This window comes from Cupressus sempervirens, chromosome 11 (genome assembly GCF_028749045.1).
Source record: "Cupressus sempervirens isolate cs-2001-9-10 chromosome 11, ASM2874904v1, whole genome shotgun sequence".
Classification (NCBI taxonomy): domain Eukaryota; kingdom Viridiplantae; phylum Streptophyta; class Pinopsida; order Cupressales; family Cupressaceae; genus Cupressus; species Cupressus sempervirens.
This window is the reverse complement of record NC_143128.1, coordinates 233360908-233386250: the sequence shown is the minus strand read 5'-3', so window position 1 is coordinate 233386250 and position 25343 is coordinate 233360908. Positions and strand designations below refer to the sequence as shown.

Sequence of the window (25343 nt, the reverse complement as noted above, 5' to 3'; positions counted from 1 at the left end):
AATTTCCTGCCACAATGAACTCATGAACCTGTTGTCTCTGTCACTCACTATGGTCTTAGGAAGGCCATGGAGTCTAAACACCTCTCTAAAGAACAACTCTGCTATCTGAAATGCGGTGAAGTCAACTGTGATAGGAAAGAAATGGGCGTATTTGGTCAATCTGTCAACTACCACATATATACAATCTTTCCCCTGTACTCGAGGAAGACCTGTAATGAAGTCCATGGTGATCCTTGTCCACTTTTGTTCCGGTATGGGTAATGGCTGCAATAATCCAGCAGGGAAGGTATGTTCGGACTTATTCTGCTGACATGTCAAACATTCTTGAACATGACATAAAACGTCATCCTTGAGTCCTTTCCAAGAGAATCCCTTTCGTATTGCCCTGTAAGTCTTACTGTACCTTGGGTGCCCTGCTATAGGGGTGTCATCGTAAACCTGCAGAATTCACTCCTTCAACTGAGAACTCAGAATAAGGAACACTCTGCCCTTGTAATAGATGATCTCATCTACTACACTATACCTATCATCTGAAATCAGCCCATCCATGATTTCACATGCCTGTTGATCTTTGGAGTACTCAACTAAAAGATGAGCCTTCCAATCTACTGAAATCTCACTCAATGAACATATGGCAGCAATAGATGGTTTTCTAGAAAGTGCATCAGCAACTGCATTATTCTTCCCTTTAATGAACTCTATGTCGAAGTCATAGGCTTGGACTTTGCTTACCCATTTCTACTGTCTAGCATTGAGTTCTATCTGATCAAGGAAGTATTTCAGACTGTTGCGATCCGTCCTCACCACAAATTTGCTACCAACAATGTACTGTCTGAACTTGGCTAATGCATGCATGATAGCCAACATTTCCTTGTCATATGTAGAGTATAGTCTCTCATTAACCCTCAGTTTCCTACTCTCATAGGCAATGGGATGTTTATTCTGCATCAATACTACTCCCATGCCCACACCTAAGGCATCACACTCCAGCACAAAAGGCTATGAGAAATCAGGAAGTGCTAATACTGGACAGGTACTCATAACCTCCTTGAGTCTATCAAAGACTCCTTGTGCCTGCTCTGTCCATCTAAAAGCCCCTTTCTTTGTGAGATCAATCAATAGTGCTACTAACAGAGTAAAACCCCTCACAAATTGCCTATAATAAGCACATAGACCAAGAAACCCACGTAACTCAATAATGCTCTGGGGGCAAGGCCAATCACGAATAGCCTAAATCTTTTCCTCATGTACTTTAACTCTATCAGCACTGATCACATGGCCCAAGTACAAAACCTCTCTAAGTCCAAATTCACATTTGGACAACTTAGCAAATAGAGACTGGTTCTCCATGATGCTAAGTACCCTCCTCAACATGCATGATGTGGTCATCCCAAGTCTGGCTGTAAATCAAGCTATCATCAAAGAACACTTGAACTAATTTCCTCAACTTCTTGTTGAAGATGTGGTTCATTCATGACTAGAAAGTAGCTGGTGCATTGGTAAGGCCAAAAGGCATCACCAAGAACTCATAATGTCTATAATGGCAGCGGGAAGCCATCTTGTGTACATCCTTTGATCGTACACGGATCTGATGATAACCTGAACGAAGATCAATCTTAGAGAAGTAGATAGCTCCATGAAGCTCATCAATGCGTGGAATAGGGTATCTGTTTTTTATTGTCTTTTTGTTCAGTGCCCTGTAATCTATACACATCTGCAAGGTCCCATCCTTCTTCTTGACAAGTACCACAGAAGAAACAAAGGGGCTAGAGCTGGGGCATATGAAGCCCATGTCCAACAACTCATGAATGGTCTTCTCAATCTCATCCTTGTATGCCCTAGGATGACGATATAGAGTGGTGATCACTGGTTTAGCTCCATCCTCCATTTCTATCCCATGCTCAAACCCTCTATCTGGAGGTACACAGGAGGTATGTCACCAAAAACTCTGCCATGTCGATCCATTACTGACTGAATATCAACATGAAATGTTCTGCCATCCTGAGGAGTAGGTATTTTGGACTTCACAAAACAATGTGTAGCCCAAATCATATCATCATGTCTAATAATAAACTCCATCCTCCGAGAAGTCACCTCCTTAGGTCCACCATCTGAAGCTGCTCTCAGGATCACCTTCTTCCCCCCAGACAAAAACTCTAACTGCATGTGGCGGTGATCAATAATATACCTTCTGATACCCTAGAGCCACTACATACCCAAAATAACATCATAATCCTCCAAGGGTAGAATATAGAAGTAATCTATCAAAGTAAAATCCCCCATTTGAATACTAAGCTGTGAGATCCTCCTAATGCAGCCCAAAATTGCACCATCTGCAACCTTTACTCCAAAACCCTCAAATATCTCAGATTGTAGCCCACATTCTCAACCAATTTCTGATCAATAAAGTTATGTGTAGCTACTGTATCGACCAAGCTCATGATTCGCTAGCCCTGCAATGTACCTTTCAGCCGAAAGGCGTGGAATCTAGGATAACCAAATAAGGTACCCATAATCACTTTGGCCGCCACCAATGACTCTAGCATTTCCAATTCCAACTGAGATTGCTCCTAATGAGTCTCCTCAGGACTATCCTCAATGTCAGTGTCAGGTATCTCCTCATCACCAAACTCAAATCTCACCTCAATCAAATGAACCTTGCCCTTACCCATACAATGACGCCTGAGCTCCCAAGGTTCTTTGCATGAAAAATAAAGCTTTTTCCTCCTCAAATCATTCCGCGTCTCTGGGTCCATCCTAGGGGGTCTAGCTGATTGTCTGTCCCTATTCTGTGAGGTGTTGGCCTTCTGTGGAGGTCTTACGTCCCTAAATGGTCTCTTATCAAACTGATAAGTAGGAGTAACATTCAGTCTTAGTGTTACATCAATGGTGTCCTTAAGGGTGGTTGGCTAGAATGCTCGGAGCAATCCCTTAAGTCTGTCCTACAAACACTCAATGAGTAACATCACACTCCACTTCTGGGGCATATCAGGTACTATCACAGCAATGCCCTAGAATTCATTAATGTAAGTTTCAGCATGTCCTGTCTGTCTAAGATGAGCCAACTCTCTGTAGTAGAGCTCTGTGTCTTTCCAGTCAAACCGGATAATAAGCCGCTCAGTAAAATCTGTATGAGTGAGTCAATCCATGATCCTGGGTGATCAACCCATGATGCCACCAGTCATATGCAATCCCATTTGAGTGTAATACAACGAACTGTATAACCTCCCTCTTAGGCATGGGACGTAAAGATAATATCCAATTTGTGCACCCAAGCTCGTGCACTAGTACTACCCGTACCATCATAAGTGACCAGTGAGACTTTCCCAATAGCTCTGTTGAGATCATTATTTTGCTATGGTCTAAAACCCCTGTCACCTCTAAACCTAGTAGTATCACTACGCTGAGAATAGTACTGGGAAGAGGAAAAACATCATAGAACTTAGGAGGTAAGGCCCTCCATTCAGCTACAGCTTCCATAACAGATTCCTGAAATTCCACCTCCGATGGATTTGGATGAAACTGAACTTGCCACCACCTATGACTGATGTCGGATATCATGAAATAATCGACAGTCTCATCCCTCAAATCTAGGGATATCCCTGAAAAGTAGGAAGACCTCTGAATCTCCCGAAATTGAAACTAGGGGAAGGTCTCCTATAACCACAATGCAGGATGATACCTCCACCTCCTAGAAAGTAGGGGTCTCCTATAATTAAGAAACTCCTTTGAATTGTGCCCTCGCTATCAAAAACTCCAAATCCGAACACTATAACCCTGACTGAGCCTCTAAACACTCATACCAACCTACAAGACTACCTGATAGGCTAAGGCACGTCACTGCCAGAAGGAGCTAAAAAGGGGACATGACATATTAACGTGTATAAAAATCACTCAAATATGGTTTCCTATGTGGTCCATGGCAGTAAGAGAGCATCATTCCAGTAAATAATGAAATACAGATGTCGTCAATTTGACTTATAGCCATCGGCAATTATATAAAGGAGAAATACAAATATATTAACAAAGAGTTGCATATAATAATAGAGATCTTTGAAAGGTGCAATTATGGTTAAAGAAAGATAATTAAATAATAAATCAGGTTCTGAATAAAAAGAAGAGCGAAAATAAAGTAATACATATATTCATATTTAAATCTGATATATAATATATGTTGGATAGATGAGATAAAAAGAAGTATAATATCATGTAGAATGGGGACAGATATAAAAGATATATTTACAACCTTCATAAGTAGTCCTCCACTGACAGCGCACGAGCCTGCACGATACTCACAATAATTTTTGAGAATTGGCAGATAGGTCATCTGCTTGTGAAACAGCTCTCAACACAACCATATGTGGTTGGGGCATCATCAGATTTACTGATTAAACAACAATATTGACAAACAACACAATCATTCGAGGAAGGATAGACTATTATGTCAAGAACTTGAGTTAATTATCATTGTGTTTTGGAGAACATAATTATATCAACTTATGCATAGTAAAAAGTCATTGCCCTGTCTATCATTGCCCTCAAGACATGTCTCTTTCATATATTAACTTACATTAATTATAGTTATAACCAGAGTAACGAAAATCGCCTAAATCGGCGATTCAGCGATTAGATTCAACGATGGCGATTTTTTTGGAGTCGGAAATCGCCATCGCCGATTTCAGCAGGTGAATCGCCTGAATCGGCGATTCAGGCGATTCATCCAAAAAATCACATGAGTCGCCTGAAAATATCGGCATGAATCGCCCACGGCCAATAAAGTATAGACTTGTAAAATTTTTTAAAATTGCTTTTTTTTTTTTACTTTTTTTTTGACCTATTCTCTTTGTTATAACCCTAAAGGGCCTTCTATTTGTTTAACATGAGTAGAAGAGAGGAAAAGTGAGAGAGAAGAAGAGAAAAGAAAAGCCATAGGTTTCTAACTGGCAAGAAGAAAGAGCACAAAAGAAATCAGCAATCCATTTGGGGAGGCCATCAATTGCATTGGGAGCATTAAGGAGCCAATTTCAACACTCCTCAATTCATTTGCAAGAGGTAAGTGCTCTTTTTTTTTTGCATGTTAGTGTATTATGCATGTTTTGTTAAATTTTTATAGTTTTCAAAATTTTTAGTTTAGATCTTGAATGTTCTTTATCTTTACTAAGTTGCAAACTAGGGTTTGTTGTTTTGTAGCTTTTATTAGCTTCAAACTTTGATATTTTACATATAAATTTTTATTGCAGCAGCCTTTGCTTTCATTTTTCGCAAATTCGCAAATTCGTAGAAAAGATGAATGTTGGAAATATAACGAAGAGTTTCCTGGAAGAACCAAATATCAAACAAAATGTATTTTTTGTAAAGAAAAAATAACTTCTGGGGGTATTTATAGATTGAAATACCACATTGCTGCTATACCTGGACACGATGTTACAATTTGCACTCACCAAACTCCTGAGGCAAAACGTACTTGCTTAATGGTATTAGAAAAAGTTGAAAAAGACAAAGCCAATAGAAAAATGCAACTTGAAGGGTTAAGGGGTATTGGCTCCCATGTTCCCGCATCTGCATCCGCAGCCGCATCCACATCTGCATCTGCATCAGCTTCTGCATCTGTAGGTTGTGTTGGAGAGGGTTCTTCTAGTCCTCCTTTTTATCCTAGTTCTTCTGCTCGTGCTAGTGCTAGTCGATCACATACTGAGACATAGTCCCACACCAACCTATTGCAGCCTAGAGTGCGGAAAAACAGAATGGATAGTTACTTTGTGCCTCGCACTACTCCTGGTTCCCAACCCACGCTTGAGGGCATGGGTTTGAACAAGGAGATTCATGATGCTGCCAGAAAGGAGCTATGCAAATTTTGGTACTTTTGCAACATTCCATTTATTGCAGCCAGGTAATTGATTCTTTTTTCGTTGTTTTATTTAAAGTTAAAATTAAAAGTAAAAGTAAAACTTTAATTATATCTACTTGTTTTATAATTTGAGTCTTTGACATCTAAATTTTTATTTGTGACAGGGCTCCTTATTGGCAGAACATGATAGATGCGGTTGCTATTTGTGGTCCGGGGTTTAAAGCCCCAACTGAGGCTGAGTTGAGCGGATACCTCTTGGATGAGATGGTAGAGGACATGAGGGCTGAGCTCGAGGAGAACCGAAAGGAGTGGATTGCAAAGGGTTGCACCATCATGACTGATGGTTGGACAGATAGGAGGAATGGAACACTCCTCAATTTTCTTGTATCCTGTGGAGGCAATTGATCATTCTACTTTCCTACATACATAATTGTAAATTTTGATTTGTTGAATGCTAATTTGTTGATGATCCATTTAATTTTAATATTCTAATTCGTTGTTTTGTTACTTGTAGGATATACCATGTTCATCAAATCCATCGATGCTTCCGCACATGTAAAAAATGCCACATACTTATGTGAGGCCATTGAGGAAGTCATAGCAGAGGTGGGAGAACAAAATGTGATCCAGGTGGTGACGGATAATGCAGCAAGTTATGTTGTTGCAGGTAAACTTTTAACTTTTCAAGTTTTGAAAATAAATTTATTTGAATTTTGAAATTTGAATTTCTAATTGACTTAAAATTGTTGTGGGTAAACTTTTGATGGAGAGGCACCCCACCATATTTTGGTCCCCTTGTGCGGCACATTGCATTGACCTCATGTTGGAGGAAATTGGCAAACTTGAGTTTGTCAAGTCATGTGTGGAAAGGGCAAAAAACATATGCAAATTCATTTATAATCATTCATTTGTTCTTAGCACAATGAGGAAGTACACAGAAGGCAAGGAGTTAGCTCGCCCAGGTATCATGAGGTTTGCCTCGAATTTCATCACCTTGCAATCCTTGTTGACATCAAGGGATGAATTGAGGAGCATGTTTGTTGGGCGGGAGTGGATTTCCTCTTCCTATGCTACGACCACTGCAGAGATAGATGTGGCGGATTGCATATTTGATGAGGATGGTTTTTGGAAACCTGCTAGAGAAATCCTGCAGGTAAATTTATTGCAATTTAACATTTAGTATTTTACTTTTACTTTAAGTTATATTATTTTATATTTAAGTTTTGACTCAAATTTTTTGTTTTACTTTATATGTGGGTCACTGAGCCCCTTGTAGCTTTGCTACGAACTGCTGATGGGGAGAAGCCCTCTATGGGCTACATTTATGAGGGCATGGATAGGGCCAAGGAGGCCATCAGAGCCCAATATGCAGGAGTGCAGGAGAGGTATGGCTCTATTTGGGACATCATCGATAGGAGATGGCAAAATCAGCTCCATCGACCCATCCATACAGCAACTTACTTTCTAAATCCGGCATATCGTTTTCGTCCTGAGTTCAAGGCGGATGCAGAGGTTCTCACTGGCTTATACATAGTGATTCAGAGGTTGAGTAGCGATGAAAATAGCGTTGCTGCGATTGTTGACTTAGACTAGTTCAACAATAAAGAGGGGCCACTTTTCTCTGGCAGGATGGTCATAAATGCTCAGACAACACTACAGCCAGGTAAAAATTAAATAATATATTCAATGTTCATAAATCTAGATTCTAAACTTAAAGTTGATTATGTCATTTTAGAGTTAACTTGTAATTTGTAAATGAGACTAATTGTTTCTATTTTCAATTTTTCCCTTATTGCAGATAGATGGTGGCAAATGTTTGGGGCCACAATCCCAAAACTTCAAAAAATTGCCATTTGTATTCTGAGTCAGCCAAGCAGTGCTTCTGAATGTGAGCGCAGTTGGTCCATGTTCGAGCACATCCATTCGAAGAGGAGAAATAGGTTGACAGTGCAGAAGTTGAATAATATTGTCTTTGTTCATTACAACCTCCGTCTTAGGATTAGACAGATTTTGGGCACTGACTCCTCTTCAATCATTCTGGAGGAGATTGATCCAGAATCAGAGTGGCTCACAGAGGTTGTGGATCCAGTCTTCACTGAGGAAGACCGTGTGTGGGTTGACTAGGTGGATATAGAGGCTGAGGCAGCTAGAGCACGTTCTTCAGGCATTGGTAGACGCACACATGCACGCACAGGCACAAGCCCTAGCGACGTTCATGAGCCCATCTTACATGCGGGAGATATGGCTCGGCAGTCCTCTAGGACCTACATTAGACGCCTTGCTACTAGGCAAACTGGATACTCAGAGGCTGAGGCTGAGGCTGAGGCTGCAGCCGAGCTTCAAGATGATGTTGAGGATGATGATGATGACTATGAGTCTGAGGCTTGAGCTGGAGCCTTGTTTTTATATTTTGTTTATAGATATTGATACTGAATCATTGATAGACATATGTTTCAAACTTTCATGGATCTTCTTCTTAGATTCTTACATACATTTATGATTTGATGTCTTATGGATCATCTTACATACATTCTATGATTTAAATCATTATGATCATTTGATTTCTATTTACTTCAGCTAGCCTACAATTTACATTTTAGATAACATAGTTACATATGTGATGGATTTTATGTTCCATGTTTATGTATGTTAAGTTTTAACTTCTATTTGATGATGTTATAGTGTGTTTAAGTTATATCCAATAAAGGGTGCATGAAATAAGTTTTAAATTGTTAAAATCTTTAAATTTAAAAGGTTTTTTCAAATTTGTCGATTCATTGTCGATTCACGATTCGATTCAGCCTTGCCGATTCCGATTCTTGTTACTTTGGTTATAACACAATTCATATACCCTCAATATATTATAATGATTATATAATAAGATATATATATGTATATCACTCTTAATATAAGTTAATTATATTAACTTATACATATATATGTATATGTATATCACTCTTAATATAAGTTAATTATTCCATATATAATATTTGTCATATATTATGTATCTCATATATATAATATAATTTATCTGATAGAATTATAACATTAACACTCCCTCTTAATGAAGAAGGATAAAACACAGAGATATTACACCATAGGTAATATTTCAAGAATAATACATATAGGAAATCTTTGATCAGAAGATTTCTAGAATATGAAGTATTGACCTATCAGAATATCAACACATGATATTCACCAATTACTATTTGATATCATACTAGGTAACATAAGCATTGGCCTGTCAGAACATCAATCAAATGATATTCACCAAGTACTCCGAGTAATGGCCTATCAGAACATCAACTAAATGATATTCACCAAGTACTCAATGTGGTAATGGCCTATCAGAATATCAAGGCAAGATATTCACCAAGTACCTAAAATATATCTATACAAACAACTTATAGATAGTTAAATTAATAACATCTAACGCCTAGTTGTTGATTTCTAAGATAAAGCCTTTCATGATTTATTTCAACATTTACACAAAATGTATATCATGATACAAGTTATTGTAAGGTCATCACCTTTCAATAACTTCTCCTAATACAAGTGATAATTATTTAGAAGTTGTCACATCTTCATGATGTACACAGGGGGCAGTCTCATACATGTATGGCATCAAAGGTTCGCATGAAGTCTCCACAAATACTATCACGTGATGTTGTCACAACATCCACTTTTGATTTTCTTGTCAAGGTTACTAATAAAGTGTCAAAGCTCCCTCTTAGTTTGATATCAACTTTTCTGACCTCTCAGCACAAGGTTCTCTCTGATGAAGTGTTAGACTCACTCTAAATCCGTTATCATCCTTTTAACCTCTTGGTAGCAAGTCATTTCATGTTTCCCCAGTTCAATAGGTATCCTAATAACATAAGGCCTTCCAGCCTACATACATGAGACTTTATCCCGTGAATCATAGTCCTTTAGCTATTATAGTTTCTGACTAGTGGAGAATCCATCAACAAGGTCTACTCCTTCTGAACCAAGATCAACAAAAATTTGATTTAAGCATTTTTATATCCTGCTCCCTCTCTTTCTCCAAGGTTGTCTCTAATGAAATGTCAGGCTCCCTCTAAACATCAATCTTCAGAGCTTCTTGCCTTAGACAAAGTGTCAAACTCCCTCTCATAACCATAATCATCACAGATATTTGCTTCAAGAGGCTCGCATTATCCAACATGATCATCAGATGACTAATGAATTCTAGATCAAAACTTCTTTGGAGCTACTGTCATTAGATTGAGTTCTACACAATATTTGGTAGCATGTTGTAAAGTACCAACCTTCTTCACCTGCAAGAATATCTCCAGAGACAAGGGACAAGGTCAAGGCAGGTAACTCTTATAGTAGGTATAGAAACATAATTAAGAGAGAGAATATAGTGAGTAGATAAATGTAATACTCAAGGCTAATGAATACTTATCTGCATATCCTTGATCCAAGTTGTTCCAATGAAGGTTCATATGCATTAAATCAGAAAATTCATCCATATAAACATTTGTCAAACAATGGGAATGAAGCATTGGTTAGTATTCCCCCCCCCACAATATAAAATTCCCATTCTTATACCGTTGAACAATTTTCTATCACATCAAATATAGAAAACTTCTTTATGTTTAATAGATCTCAGAGCCATAGTCTATTTGCACTATGGGAGGACACAATAGGAGTGATCAGTTTCAAGCTTTCAGCTCTAGTCAACAAACACATCATGATCATAATCAAATTCATTTCCATCTGCGATCCAACAGTGGTTGGACTACATTTTTCGTTAAAATGTTTGTTACAAACTCTTTGTATACATTAGTTTAGGTCTCTTTGAATAATTTAATGCATTGAACTCTGTATAGCTTGAATGCTTTCCCAAACCTTTAAGGACAGTCAGTTTTGTGCTCAAATTGATTAAGGACTGCCACCTGACAAACTATAAAAACAAGCAGGTGATGAAGCACTTGATTTTGTGACTACAAGATCCTGCAGCCCCCTTCCAAACCAAAATCTCCAAATTATCACATAGTAGCAATAGAAGCTGTGAATGGAAATGGTCTTCAGAAACAGCTCATGTGCACTGAGTTAATATTTTGTGGAGTTCAGAGAAGCCAATATTTCCATGTCAATGAATGTCCTCACATTGGAAGCCAATGGTTATATCCGCAAATCTCCACCCTGTTCTTAAAACAAAGTGTAACACACCCTCGCCCGAAAGGGATGGTGGTCACAAAAGAGATTACCAGATTATGCAGATTGGAAACGTAGCACACCTGATTCAGTTTCTCCAATCACACAAGCTAATATGTTGGGAGAACATTCAGATGCTCGAAAATAAATATTTGTCATAGAACAAAGTATTAGAGGAGAAGGCCTTTGGGCATGATAACTCAATGCATCTGTTCAGACTGTTGTTGACTTCATTTTCTCTGTGTATGCTTCCACACAAGGCCTGCCAAGGGTGATTTCCAAAAAAACCATAGTGATGGCAAATCTTCTTCCAACGCTATTGAATAAAGTAACTAGCCGGAAGCTTGTCCAACAATTTTTTTTCTACCACTGTGATGCAGTGAATCAGAAATAAAATTAATAAATTTCAAATGTCGTCGAGTCCACAAGCTAAACCTATATCCTTAATTGAAATTACTCTTCATATTTCCTCCAAACAAGTAGCTAAGGTTATTGCCACCTTCAATCGACTAATACCATAATTTCAATACATACACCTAAACGTTAAGTAGTGGTCCCTACTTCCACATGGGGTGCCTTCTAAGGGAAAGTGGGATATTATCATACTTACAAATTTTTTGGGACCAGCGATGGAAATGTCGAGTGCGTGTCACATATAAATATGGGGTTAGGGCCAATAAAGAGGCAACCCTTTCAAATAATATTTAATTGCCTTTTTTATAAGAGAATGTTGTTTATTTTCTTTTTCACTCCATGGGCATTCAAGAAAAGGTTACAAAGGTGTATTTCCCCACCTTTGTATATCATATGAATCAGTTGTCAATAGCTTGAACCAATGGAATTCGCCCACATTAACTTTACTATCTCCTTTCCTCTTTTAAATGTGATTTCTTTATATATATTTCTTCGTATGTTTATCAGGCCGTCTGCTGATGTCAGTGCATGTTGGGTATTGCCAGGGTCTTCTTTCCTCCTTCCTATTTGATGCGATTGGTCCTTCATTCTTTGTTTTATATATAATCTTTTCCGGTCTCAAATGTGTCGTCAGGAAATAATCATCTTGTGGACTTATATGCTCGCTTCATTCAAGGCTATTCCTTCATTAATATTCAATCTCCTTTCTATGATAATGTCAAACCATATTATTCAGCAAATATTCCTTCACCATGCATTATTTGTTCAATTACCAATCAGCTATCATCTTTTTCTCTATTTGTATATTCCATCACCTTCATTAATGGGTCGGACCAAATACTGATTAATTAATTTTTTTTTTTCTGAAATCTCACAGGCCTAATAAGGAACCTGCTCTGATACCATGTTAGTGAAATAGGATCAATTAATCTGTTCTGTAACTTGTAATAGCACTTATGGATATTTTAAGTGTTTTCCAAGTTACTATATGAATGAATATATATGTGATATAAAGAGGCATGCCTCTTGAAGAGACGTGTCTCTTTAATATATTAACTTACATTAATTATAGTTATAACACAATTAATATACCCTCAATATATTATAATGATTATATAATAAGATATTTTATATATATATATATATATATATCACTCTTAGTATTAGTTAATTATTCCATATATAATATTTGTCATATATTATGTATCTCATATATATAATATAATTTATCCGATAGAATTGTTACATTAACATAACCATTATAAGATGACGATCCTATAAATGTTAAACTTGTTATCATGGTTCTTTGGACCGGATTTTGCCAGACACTATGATAACGAACAAACAGAAGGTAATCTTTGTAAGATGACAATCTTGCAAATGATAGGCCTGTTATCATGGAAATCTCTAAATATTGTTTCGGACAATTAGAGATCATAGATAACGAACCCATTATGTTACCATGGACATCTCTAGATATTGTTTCGGACAATTAGAGATCATGGGTAACGAATCTATTATGTTATCATGGACATCTCTAGATATTGTTTCGGACAATTAGAGATCATAGATAATATATCTATTATGATTACCCTAGATATTGTTTCGAACAATTAGAGATAATATATGTTATGATAGTGTTCATAACATTGTGATTGTAGTTATTTGACAAGTCACTATTTCAGAGTGTTAAAGTCAGAGAATATCTTGTGTATAGATATCCTTGATTTTGATGTCTCATAAAATATTTTTGTTACTTCTCCCTTGCTAAGAGGGAGTGTTGAAGTGTAGCATCATTCGAAGTGATATACTCATTACATTGAGTATTTGTATTCATGATTTATATGAACACTATTTACGTCTCATATTACTAATAAGAATATATATATATATATATATATATATATATATATATATATATATATATATATACGTATGTATGTATGTATGTATGTATGTATGTATGACTTACATAAGCTACAACATGACTATGTTGTAGCCTCTGTTAGATTGAGTTTATTAAAGCTGCCTCATTGATGATAAATTGTCCTTAAGATAAGCATCTTATATATGTAATATAATATATATTATATATTATGCATTATATATCTTATATATATAATATATATATGATATCTGTAATATAATATGTATATTATATATATATAATATTATATTACATTTATGGTTAATACATTAATATTATATATATGTTAAAGGTGAGTGACACATATAATTATTTATAAACTAAATGGTGATTAACTATAGAGACATATCTCTTCATTTCTCTTGAAGAGACATGTCTCCTCCTCTCATATTTATATATTTATATGAGATCCAAATTTGCATTTGGAAATCATCAATTACAATAGCAATGTTAATACATTTGCAGAAACGATCTTAAGTTACTTTAATAGAAAGAAAGGAACAAACGGATTTTCTATAACTCGGAACTCAATATCTCATCACTACTCAACAAAATTGAAGCCTGTATTATAGAAGTCACGAATAATCATTTAAGAAGAATAGTAAAAGAGGAAGGAACTTTCACGGAATGGGATGGCGAAATGAAGAGAAATTGGAACAAGCTTATTAATCCATCTCTAGTATACAATAAATAAAATCAAAAAGCTAGAATGGAATGTAAATGGGAACCTCTGCTAGAAGGTTGGTATTAATTAAGTTTTGATGGAGCTTCTAGGGGAAATCCCAAAAAAGCAGGAATAGGCTGCATCATCAACTCAGACTCCAGAAAATGGGTCATTAAAAGAGATAGGCCTATGGGTTTCATCACGAACAATTTAGCAGAATTAGAAGCTCTCCAAGAAGGGCTACAATTGAGCTTAAACTTAGGAATAAAGAAACTTGTAATAGAGGGGGATTCCCAAATTGTACTCAATGCTTTGAGGAAAAGGAAAACCCTAAATTGGGTACTAAATTTGAAACTTGAAGAAGTATTAAAATAATTAGATTTATTAGAAGAGAATATAATTCAACATATATTTAGAGAAATAAACAAAAAAGCAAATCTCCTGGCAAATAAAGGAGTGGATGGGGAGGATATTATAGTACATCAAGACTTTTAAACATATGAAATTACATTTAAATTTTATCTCGAGTATTCTCTACCTTTTGATCTTTCCTTTCTAAATTCATTAACCTTTAGATTTAATCTATTTCTCTTTATCGGTAAAGCGTACAGAGCATAACTTATCATGATCTCGACAGTTGGCAATCAATCATGAAACTTTCGTCCTGAAATATCTAGTTGTCTCCAAATCCTTCGATTATGGTATCCTCTATAAAAAAGGCTTTCTCTTCAAATTTACAATCTTATGTGTGTATTCCCTATTTATTGTAACTAGTCTCTGTAACAAATGGAGACGGCAGTAGTAGTCTTTCATGCCTTGGAAACTCAAACCATGGCATTTAAGGGAAATGTAAAACCAGAAAAGTGGAACAAAATCATGAATCCTATGGATGATTTGTCTAGGGTTGTCATTAGCAGTCTTAGGTGAGCATATTTTCAGTAATGACTTTACATTGCGTATCAACAACTCAATCATAGGGTCCTTCATTGCATGTCTGGCTAGGGAAAACATTGATCATACTAAGATTATCACCCTCTGTCGTAACATCTTTGACCCTACTTGGCTGGAGGGTTTGGAAAGTGCAGTTTGTAGTATAAACACTCAGTTGAGTATTCCCCTTCCGAAGGTCTATATGAATCATGCACCATGCAACTTAGGGCTAGCAAATGTTTATAGGCGTCCTATCCTGTCAATTAGGGACAATGTTATGTCTTTTCAGGAGTGGCCAAAGATGGAAGCCAACAGTGCTTTCCTACTGCGTTGGAGAGGGATTGTGGAGGAACAGAACACGAAGTGCCTCCAAAATTATCTGAATATGTATTCTGCATATATTAAACCCGGAGATGAGTGGGATAATCTCAACAATGTAGAGTTCATCCTTCCAAACCTATACAAGTCAAGCAAAGAAAAGACTGTGCATGTCTTCCCACCAGGGAGCCAGGTGACAAATATAAAGGAAGCTTCGGAAATCATTATGGTATGTGTGAAGGAGGAGGATTAGGTTTTATGATATGTAGGCAATAGGTCATATACTGATAGTAGTATTATTTGAAACCATGCTATTTTGGGCCTTGGGTCAGTTTTCACTTCTTAGTGCTGGGATATTGTTTCTCAATTTTAAAGTTCTTAATCTTCTCTAGTGTCCCAAATAATTTTTGTTTGATCCCCTTCAGTGTTTTTTTTGGGATCCCTTGACCATCTCATAAAGCAGAGCCAAAGCTTTTTGGGTACCATAGGCGGTCTAGTTTCTCCCCTATTGTGTATGGGTCTTCTTGTTTTTTTTGGCCTCCTTTTTTGTTTCCTAGTGATGGGTCTAGAAGAAATTCTAAGAATGAAACCGTTTTTGTAGTAAGGTTTCATCCTCTGTAGTATTGGATATTGTTATCGACTGATATCAGATATGCAATTCAGTCTGTATAGTTATAATTTGTGTAACCCTCAAAAGATCATATGTATTACTCCATATATCAATATAGCATACAATTTAGGTACAATCGGGTCTTGTTTCTCATTGGATTGATTTTATTGATGCAAAATTTTATATGATATTGGAATATTAGATGCATATAATGTATAAATCTAACCCTTGAATCAGCATTGAGCAGTATTAGCTTAATTAAACCTTCTTCACACCGTAAGATTTGGGCTCACTGGGAATTTGAAACATGCAAAATGCATCCTATTTTAAGTAGAGGTACAATCAGACATAAATTAAAAGGAAGTAAAATGTTATCTGAATTATCATCTATTCGGTCATGTACTTTAATAAAAGAGGCAGTAGTAGAGATTTTCCTCTCAATTTGGGCTCAATTTTGATTAGGCAGTAGTAGAGATTTCCTCTCAATTTCGGCTCAATTTTGATTAGAAGTCTATCCCATTAAATCCAAGGAATTAGGAAAATTTAGTTTTGAGGATTAATCTACCAAATCAACACTAGTTAAAGAGGAATTTCTAATAACTGACAAAAAGAATAGGTGGATATTACAATAGAGGTTAAGTAGGTTGTTTAAACAAAAATATATAAGAGGAACTGTATATCATAAGGATTGCTTGATAGGAAAACAGGGAGATCATTTCTGATGATATTATTTTCTAACAGAACTAATGTAATATTTGAGTTCCATTACATATCAGCAGGTTAGCAAGATGTAATCACAGTATCCAGATTTGGCAAAGGAATAGTCTATTGCAAAGAAATGAAGATCAGCATGTCTTTATCATTCACTCCCTAGCCACTAAAAAGCAAAAGATGTATGTAATTAAGATCAATATATCCAGCAACATTCAGATGGGAATCTTATCAATTATATTGTATATAAAACATAAGAAAATTGAAATGTTAAGACTGGGGTATGCCCCTTTTAATCATGTAATAATAAAGGACTGTGGTCCCAGGCAAGACTGGGGGTTTTCTTCTCCGTTCTTTTCTACCAGTGCCCGTTTGAACTGAGATACTATGTTGTCTTTTAATTAAATTAATATAATGAACAAGGCTTCGGCCCTTTACCGATCAAAAAAAAATTTACATATATGGTTATTTATATTACTATTATATTAATATGTTTAGTGATGTTTAACCCATAGTAATGTGAATCGGAATCGTATCGGAATCGGCACGACCGAATCGAATCATGAATCGGGGGTGAATTGCCGGTGAATCGGCGATGAATCGGCAAATTTGAAAAAACCCTTTAAATGTAAAGATTTTAACAATTTAAGACTTATTTCATGCACCCTTTATTGAATATAACTTAAAAACACTATAACATCATCAAATAGAATCTAACATACATAAACATGAAACATAAAATCCATCACATACATAACTATGTTATCATTATGTACTAAAATGTAAATTGTATGCTAGCTGAAGTAAATAAAAATCAAATGATCATAATGATTCAAATCATAGAATCAGTAAGATGAAATCATGAAGATCTATAAGACATCAAATCATAAATGTATGTATAAATCTAACATGAAGATCCATGAAAGTTTGAAACATATGTCTATCAGTGATTCAGTATCACTATCAATATCTATACAATGTAAACAAAATATAAAAACAAGGCTCCAGCTCAAGCCTCATCATCCTCATCATCATCCTCTAGCTCTGCTGCAGCCTCAACCTCAGCCTCTGAGTATCCAGTTTGCCTATGAGAAAGGTGTGTAAGGTAGGTCCTAGAGGACCGTCGAGCCATGTCCCCTGCATGGGCAATGGGCTCATGAATAACGTCGCTAGGGCTTGCGTTTGTGCGTGCGCGTGTGCATCTACCAATGCCTAAACGTGCTCTAGTTGCCTCCTCTGCCCTGGCCACAGCCTCAGCCTCTACATCCACCTGGTCAACCCACGCGCGGTCTTCCTCAGTGAAGACTGGGTCCACGGTCTTTGTGATCCACTCTGATTCTGGATCAATCTCCACTAGAATGATCGAAGAGGAGTCAGCGCCCAAAATCTGTCTGATCCTAAGACGAAGGTTGTAATGAACAAAGACAAGATCATTCAACCTCTGCACTGTCAACCTGTTTCTCCTCTTTGAGTGGATGTGCTCGAACATGGACCAACTACGCTCACATCCAGAAGCGCTGCTCGGCTGACTTAGAATGCGGATGGCAATTTTTTGAAGGTTTGGGGTTGTGGCCCCAAACATTTGCCACCATCTATCTAAAATAAGGAAAAAACAAAAACAATTAGTCTCATTTACAGATTACAACTCTAAAATTAATGCATTATATAATCAACTTTAAGTTTAGAATCTAGATTTATGAACATTGAATATATTATTTAATTTTTACTTGGCTATAGTGTTGTCTGAGCATTTATGGCCATCCTGCCAGAGAAAAGTGGCCCCTCCTTATTGTTGAACTGGTCTAGCTCAACAATTGCAGCAGCGCTATTTTCATCGCTACTCAATCTCTGAATCACTGTGTATAAGTCAGTGAGAACCTCCGCATCCGCCTTGAACTCAGGACGGAAACGAAATGTCGGATTCAAATAGTAAGCTGCTGCGTGGATGGGTCGATGGAGCTAAATCTGCCATCTCCTATCGATGATGTCCCAAATAGGGCCATACCTCTCCTACACTCCTGCATATTGGGCTCTGATGGCCTCCTTGGCCCTATCCATGCCCTCATAAATGTAGCCCATAGAGGGCTTCTCCCCATCAGCAGTTCGTAGCAAAGCTACAAGGGGCTCAGTGACCTACATATAAAGTAAAACAAAAAATTTGAGTTAAAACTTAAATATAAAATAATATAACTTAAAGTAAAAGCAAAATACTAAATGTTAAATTGCAATAAATTTACCTTAAGGATTTCTCTAGCGGGTTTCCAAAAACCATCCTCATCAAATATGCAATCCGCCACATCTAACCCTACAGTAGTCGTAGCATAGGAAGAGCAAATCCACTCCTGCCCAACAAACATGCTCCTCAATCCATCCCTTGATGTCAACAAGGACTGCAAGGTGATGAAATTCGAGGCAAACCTCGTGATACCTGGGCGAGCTAACTCCTTGCCTTTTGTGTACTTCCTCATTGTGCTAAGGACAAATGCATGATTATAAATGAATTTGCATATGTTTTTTGCCCTTTCCACACATGACTTGACAAACTCAAGTTTGCCAATTTCCTCCAACATGAGGTCAATGCAGTGTGCCGCACAAGGGGACCAAAATATGGTGGGGTGCCTCTCCATCAAAAGTTTACCTACAACAATTTTAAGTCAATTAGAAACTCAAATTTCAAAATTCAGATAAATTTATTTTCAAAACTTGCAAAGTTAAAAGTTTACCTGCTACAACATAATTTGTTGCATTATCCGTCACCACCTGGATCACATTTTGTTCTCCCACCTCTGCTATAACTTCCTCAATAGCCTCACATAAATATGTGGCATTTTTCACATGTGCGGAAGCATCAATGGATTTTATGAACATGGTATATCCTACAAGTAACAAAACAATTATAATATTAAATGGATCATTAACGAATTAGCATTCAACAAATCAAAATTTACAATGTATGTAGGAAAGTAGAATGATCAATCACCTCCACAGGATATAAGAAAATTGAGGAGTGTTCTATTCCTCCTATCGGTCCAACCATCAGTCATGATGGTGCAACCCTTTGCAATCCATTCCTTTCGGTTCTCCTCGAGGTCAACCCTCATGTCCTCTACCATCTCATCCAGGAGGTATTCGCTCAACTCAGCCTCAGTTGGGGCTTTAAACCCCGGACCACAAATAGCAACCGCATCTATCATATTCTGCCAATAAGGAGCCCTGTCACAAATAAAAGTTTAGATGTCAAAGACTCAAATTATAAAACAAGTAGATATAATTAAAGTTTTACTTTTACTTTTAATTTTAGCTTTAAAGAAAACAAAGAAAAAAGAATCAATTACCTAGCTGCAATAAATGCAATGTTGCAAAAGTACCAAAATTTGCATATCTCCTTTCTGGCAGCATCGTGAATCTCCTTGTTCAAACCCATGCCCTCAAGCATGGGTTGAGAACCAGGAGTAGTGCGGGGCACAAAGTAACTATCCATTCTGTTTTTTCACACTCTAGGCTGCAATAGGTTGGTGTGGAACTCTGTCTCAGTATGTGACCGACTAGCACTAGCACTAGCACGAGCAGAAGAACTAGGATAAAAAGGAGGCCTAGAAGAACCCTCTCGAACACAACCTACGGATGCGGAAGTTGATGCAGATGCAGATGTGGATGCGGCTGCGGATGCGGGAACATGGGAGCCAATACCCCTTAACCCTTCAACTTGCATTTTCCTATTTGCTTTGTCTTTTTCAATTTTTTCTAATGCCATTAAGCAAGTGCATTTTGCCTCAGGAGTTTGGTGAGTGCAAATTGTAACATCATGCTCAGGTATAGCAGCATTGTGGAATTTCAATCTATAAATACCCTCGGAAGTTATTTTTTCTTTACAAAACATGCATTTTGTTTGATATTTGGTTCTTCCAGGAAACTCTTCATTATATTTTCAACATTCATCTTTTTTACCCATTGGAATTTGCGAAAAATGAGAGCAAAGGCTACTGCAATAAAAAAATTTATGTAAAATATCAAAGTTTGAAGCTAATAAAAATTAGAAAACAACAAACCCTAGCTTGCAACTTAGTAAAAATAAAGAACATTCAAGATTTACACTAAAATTCTTGAAAACTATAGAAATTTAACAAAAAACTCATAATACACTAAAAATTTAACAAAAAATGCATAATACACTAACATGCAAGAAAAAAATAAGCACTTACCTCTTGCAAATGAGTTGAGGAGTGTTGATATTGGCTCCTTAATGCTCCTAAAGCAATTGATGGGCTCCCCAAATGGCCTGTTGATCTCTTTGGTGCTCCTCCTTCTTGCCAGTTGGAAACCTATGGCTTTTCTTTTTTTTTCTTCTCTCTCACTTTTCCCCTTTTCTACTCATGCTTCACAAATAGAAGGCCCTTTAGGGTTATAACAAAGAGAATAGGTCAAAAACAAAGTGAAAAAAACAAGTGATTTTTTTTAAAATTTCAACTTCCCTTTTTACATGCCGCGGGCGATTCATAGCCGATTTTTTAAGGCGATTTTGGCGATTTTTACATGAATCGCCCAAATCGGCGATTCGGGCGATTCATGGCCCAGAAATCGGCGATACCAATTCACGATTCAAAAAAAATCACATAGGATGAATCTGGTCGCGGAATCGCCGATTCAGGCGATTTTTGGGCGATTCTCGTTACTATGGTTTAACCATAGAGACATGTCTCCTCCTCTCATATTTATGAGTCCTCAAATCTGCATTTGGAAAATCATCAATCACAATGGCTATGATTCTGCATTTGCAGAAACGATCCTAGAAATTAATATAGTATCAGTGCAGGGCTGCAAAATGTAAAGAGTAAATTTGGTATAATTTCTTGAAATGGCATTTACATTCCTTGAACAATCATATTAATATTGTCATTTATGAAGGCATTAACTGCTTAGTGGACTGCGGACAGTCGGGTCTTGCGAAATCCATTGTCATCGTACCTTTTGCATGTCATGAAGCTACTGGGGGGTCACATTTCACTCACCTGATAAACAGTGTTATGGATCTTCCTTGAATACTTTCATGGTCCACTAATCTTGTGTTGCCAATTTACATTGAAAGGTATAACAGCCATAGTCCAGACTGTTATACACAAATCATGCAACAAGGAATGTGCTAGAGTTCTGCATTACACCTAGCAGCTGGGTGCTGTCAGAAATGCTTGTCGCCATTAGAATCCTTGTAGATAAAAGATAATGCTTGGATAATAATAATAAGAGATTAAAAGAATGAATGCAGGAGCATGAGAACCTTATTTCGCAAATAATTATTGAATTCAGCCCTTCTTCTGCCGTGAGATTATTGTGAATATATTTTGAGGACAATCAAATGATACTTTGTGGGAGAAACTGCTAATTTTTCTATTGAACTTACAAAACACAAGATTATTGAAGTGTCATGAATATAGTATGAAATCTAAATTTCTATCATATATGATAATTACTGAGTATTGCCATGAATTTGAGTTTGAGGTTGTGTATTGTGCCAGAAATATTTGAACTGCCATTATTATTGCCCGAAGATTGTATTTGTTTTTTCATGGGAGTTTATTACGGATGGTAATATCTACATGCTAATGACAATTGAGCAATTTTGAACCATTAAAATCATTTACTTGGGGATAGCCATCAATTTCTTAAATAGATGACAAGGGCGTCATTGATAAAATTGAGGGTACCACACAATAATTAACGGGATCTAGAAGATAATGGTGCAATGAGAAATGGACACTTAAAATTCGGCCAATAGTCAATTTATGAGAGGGCATGTTATGGCAGCAAGTAAAAAGGAAATATTAGGTCTTCAACAACAACACATTAAACGGGAGTGTAGATCAGTTAAAATTGGCAAGAATCCAACAGCTAGATAAAACAAGGTATCAGGTCTCAGTGAAGACGAAAGATCATACTAAAATTGCCGAATCGACAAACACAAAAGAGATCGAGTGACACTAAATTATATGGACTTTTGGAAGGGCATCAATATTATTCTAATTTTACCAAACTAATGAAAAACAAATATATATAATCAGTGGTGTGAAAGGCAACAAAACCACATAATATCATCATGCATACAAGAGGCAAATGGCTTCACCTAGAAGAAGATTTAGGATTGCGAACGCTGGAAAGGAAAGTTATCTTATAAAGAGACTAACACCGATAATAAGGAAAGGTTCAAATCAGGACATTTTTTCTATGTGCGTAACGCCTGGAGATAGGGAGATGGGACTGAGCACTTATAGCATGGATTGGGTCCTCCAAGAATGCTGATAAAAGCACTGTGGTGATTCATTAAAAGTTGAAATTTCTAATATTAAACAGGTCAATATCTCCTAAAAGACTAAGGGAAGAGTGTGCAGTGATCAGGCAAATCTATGTGAAAATATTGGATATGGAATTATAAAAGTATATTTGATATGCGGATCGGAAAGTTTTTGACTTGAAAGATGACAGAATAATTTATATAGAGTTAGTATTGATATTAGTATCAAGAGGATGAATCAAGAAATATAAAAGATGGCATCAAACATGTGTATGTACAGGTAAGTATTATATTACAATACATCGTGTTAAGTTCCTAGCATAATTACTATGTTAGTATATTTGATAAATTATTTAAAGATAAAATATAGGTATATGAAAGCCTATAAGAATAATACTTTAGATTCAATAATGAGACATTTTTAATGTAAAGATTAATTATAGGTAAAATAGGGTATGAGTATAATTTTAATTACTACATATCTAAGGGATACGACGCAATAGAATGAATGAATCAATTTTATAACTTAGGCAAGGAAGTAATTTTATTCATTTAATAAATTGATATAATATTAATCGATTTCCTATAGAAATATGAAAGGTTCAGATTGAGTATTATGTTATCTTATTATTACTATTGGACAAATATTATAAACAGTTATTTATGTGTATGACATAAATTACTACATCCTAACTAATGTTAATATTCTTATTAGTATTAAAAGAGTTATTTCCCTTGATCTTTTCCTCTGAAAATGTTATTGTAGGAAGAGGGCGATTGAGATTCACAAGGAGCATGACATGTTATTAGAGGCAACCTTGAAAGAGAGAGAGAAGACTGAGGATGTTATTTAGTTAATCTTCAGTGATCTCAGTCTTGTTGATTAAGAGGGAGTAAACAATGTTGAGATGGATTTCTCTAGTAATCAATAAATTGCCACTGTCAAGAGGACCGTGATTCATACATCGTGACCATGTGATTTTAATGGCCCTACCTCTTGTGTACATCATGAGGAAGTGATGACTTCTAAATGATGTCACTTGTATTTACAAAAGTTACTGTAAGGAAATTTGAGTTGTTGTGAGACATTAATGAAGTTTTTTTAAAGAATTCATTTGAACCATCTATGAGTCTCTCTTTGATGAATGAAACTTGACGTATGAGTTGTGTAGTCATTCATGTGGCACAATCATACTTAATCAAGATATTGGCGTATTTTGGATGAGTTTGATAAAATGAAAGACATGTTTCGCTTCTACTGTTAAACTAAATAAATGTTTGGACCTTCAATGGACAAAAAGAGCAAGTTGGAACTTAGAAAAGAGTTGTCATATTTGATACAAAATTGTTCAACAATATAAGAATAAATGGAAATTTTACATTGTGGGGGAACCCACTTGAACCTTATTTAAAGGGGAAATGTTCCATTTCTAAATTGTTGCCCCACTTTTTACCATATTCCAATTTTGCAAAGTGGAGGATTTAACTCGTATTGTGTTTATGCCGGTCGAGTCAATTGGTCCTTCCCTCCTCAAGTGTTAAGTTTCTCCATCAGGTTTCCATCTTTTTTTTTTTTCCTTTTCTCGCATTATATAGCCGGGTGGATATTCCTTATTGTCATGAGTCATGTGGGTAGTCTAGATCCTTACTCGATGGAGATTCTTGAATAATGCTACCTTAGATGAATTTACTTGCAGCTCATTTGATCCGAGTATAAAGAAAGTTGAACTGGCGGAAAACCAAGTTTCTTCTTCTCCTTAGCAGGTTCCGCACCCTGAAGGTGAAACTTCACAGAGATCTATAAATGCTATTTGTAGGCTGAAACAAGGAAAGGTGAGTCATAATATGGATGGATCATTCAAGTATTATCATGTTTTCATAGTGGGAATCACTCAGAACTCACCAGGATGATCAGAATAAGCATCGAGGAAAACTCAAAAATAGCTTCTACTTTTGGCGGGTTTTGAACCAAGAAGTAAGTTTTCCGAAAAGGCCTAAATAGAAGGGTAAAGTTACTAGTGGGCCCCATTTTTCGCTTCCAAAGCCCTTTTTATGTTTTTCGAAGGCTTATAGTAAAGTATTTAAGGCAAAAAAGGTAAAACAAAAGCGTAAGCGGGAAAATGGAAATCGCCTTCTCCATTGCGGGTTTTCCACCCTCAAGAGCAATTTTCTGCATCTACTAAAAAATCGCTACTGCAAGCATGGTAAGTGTTTGAATTGATCACAAGATGTGTTTGGGACAAAAATGGAAGCAAATTAGTTAAATTTGTAAGGATATTTTGAGTGGAATCTAGCCAAGCAGATTTTTCCCCAGGGAGTTCCGTTCTTGTTTTTCCAAAACTGGATGAAAACGGAAAGGTAAGTCAGTAATAAAGGAGAGTTACCGTTGGGCCAACGGAAACAGTGAAATGACAAGGAGAAATCCATTAGAACCCTTACATTTACTAATCC

General features: G+C 36.4%; 1 protein-coding gene and 1 long non-coding RNA gene across 2 annotated transcripts; both read right to left on the bottom strand.

Moving 5' to 3' along the window:
- Window positions 1-18349: 18349 nt before the first annotated feature.
- Window positions 18350-19490, bottom strand: LOC149529016 (uncharacterized). Its single transcript, XM_089810502.1, has 3 exons — window positions 19330-19490; window positions 18844-19244; window positions 18350-18739 (listed from the first exon to the last, which is right to left on the bottom strand). Exons 1-3 carry the CDS (start codon window positions 19472-19474, stop codon window positions 18617-18619), a joined length of 669 nt encoding a protein of 222 aa, XP_089666628.1. The 5' UTR covers window positions 19475-19490; the 3' UTR covers window positions 18350-18616.
- Window positions 19491-20437: 947 nt separating this feature from the next.
- Window positions 20438-23204, bottom strand: LOC149529015 (uncharacterized). Its single transcript, XR_016358772.1, has 3 exons — window positions 21616-23204; window positions 20809-21334; window positions 20438-20589 (listed from the first exon to the last, which is right to left on the bottom strand). It is a non-coding gene; the product is annotated as an uncharacterized LOC149529015 (long non-coding RNA).
- Window positions 23205-25343: the final 2139 nt, after the last annotated feature.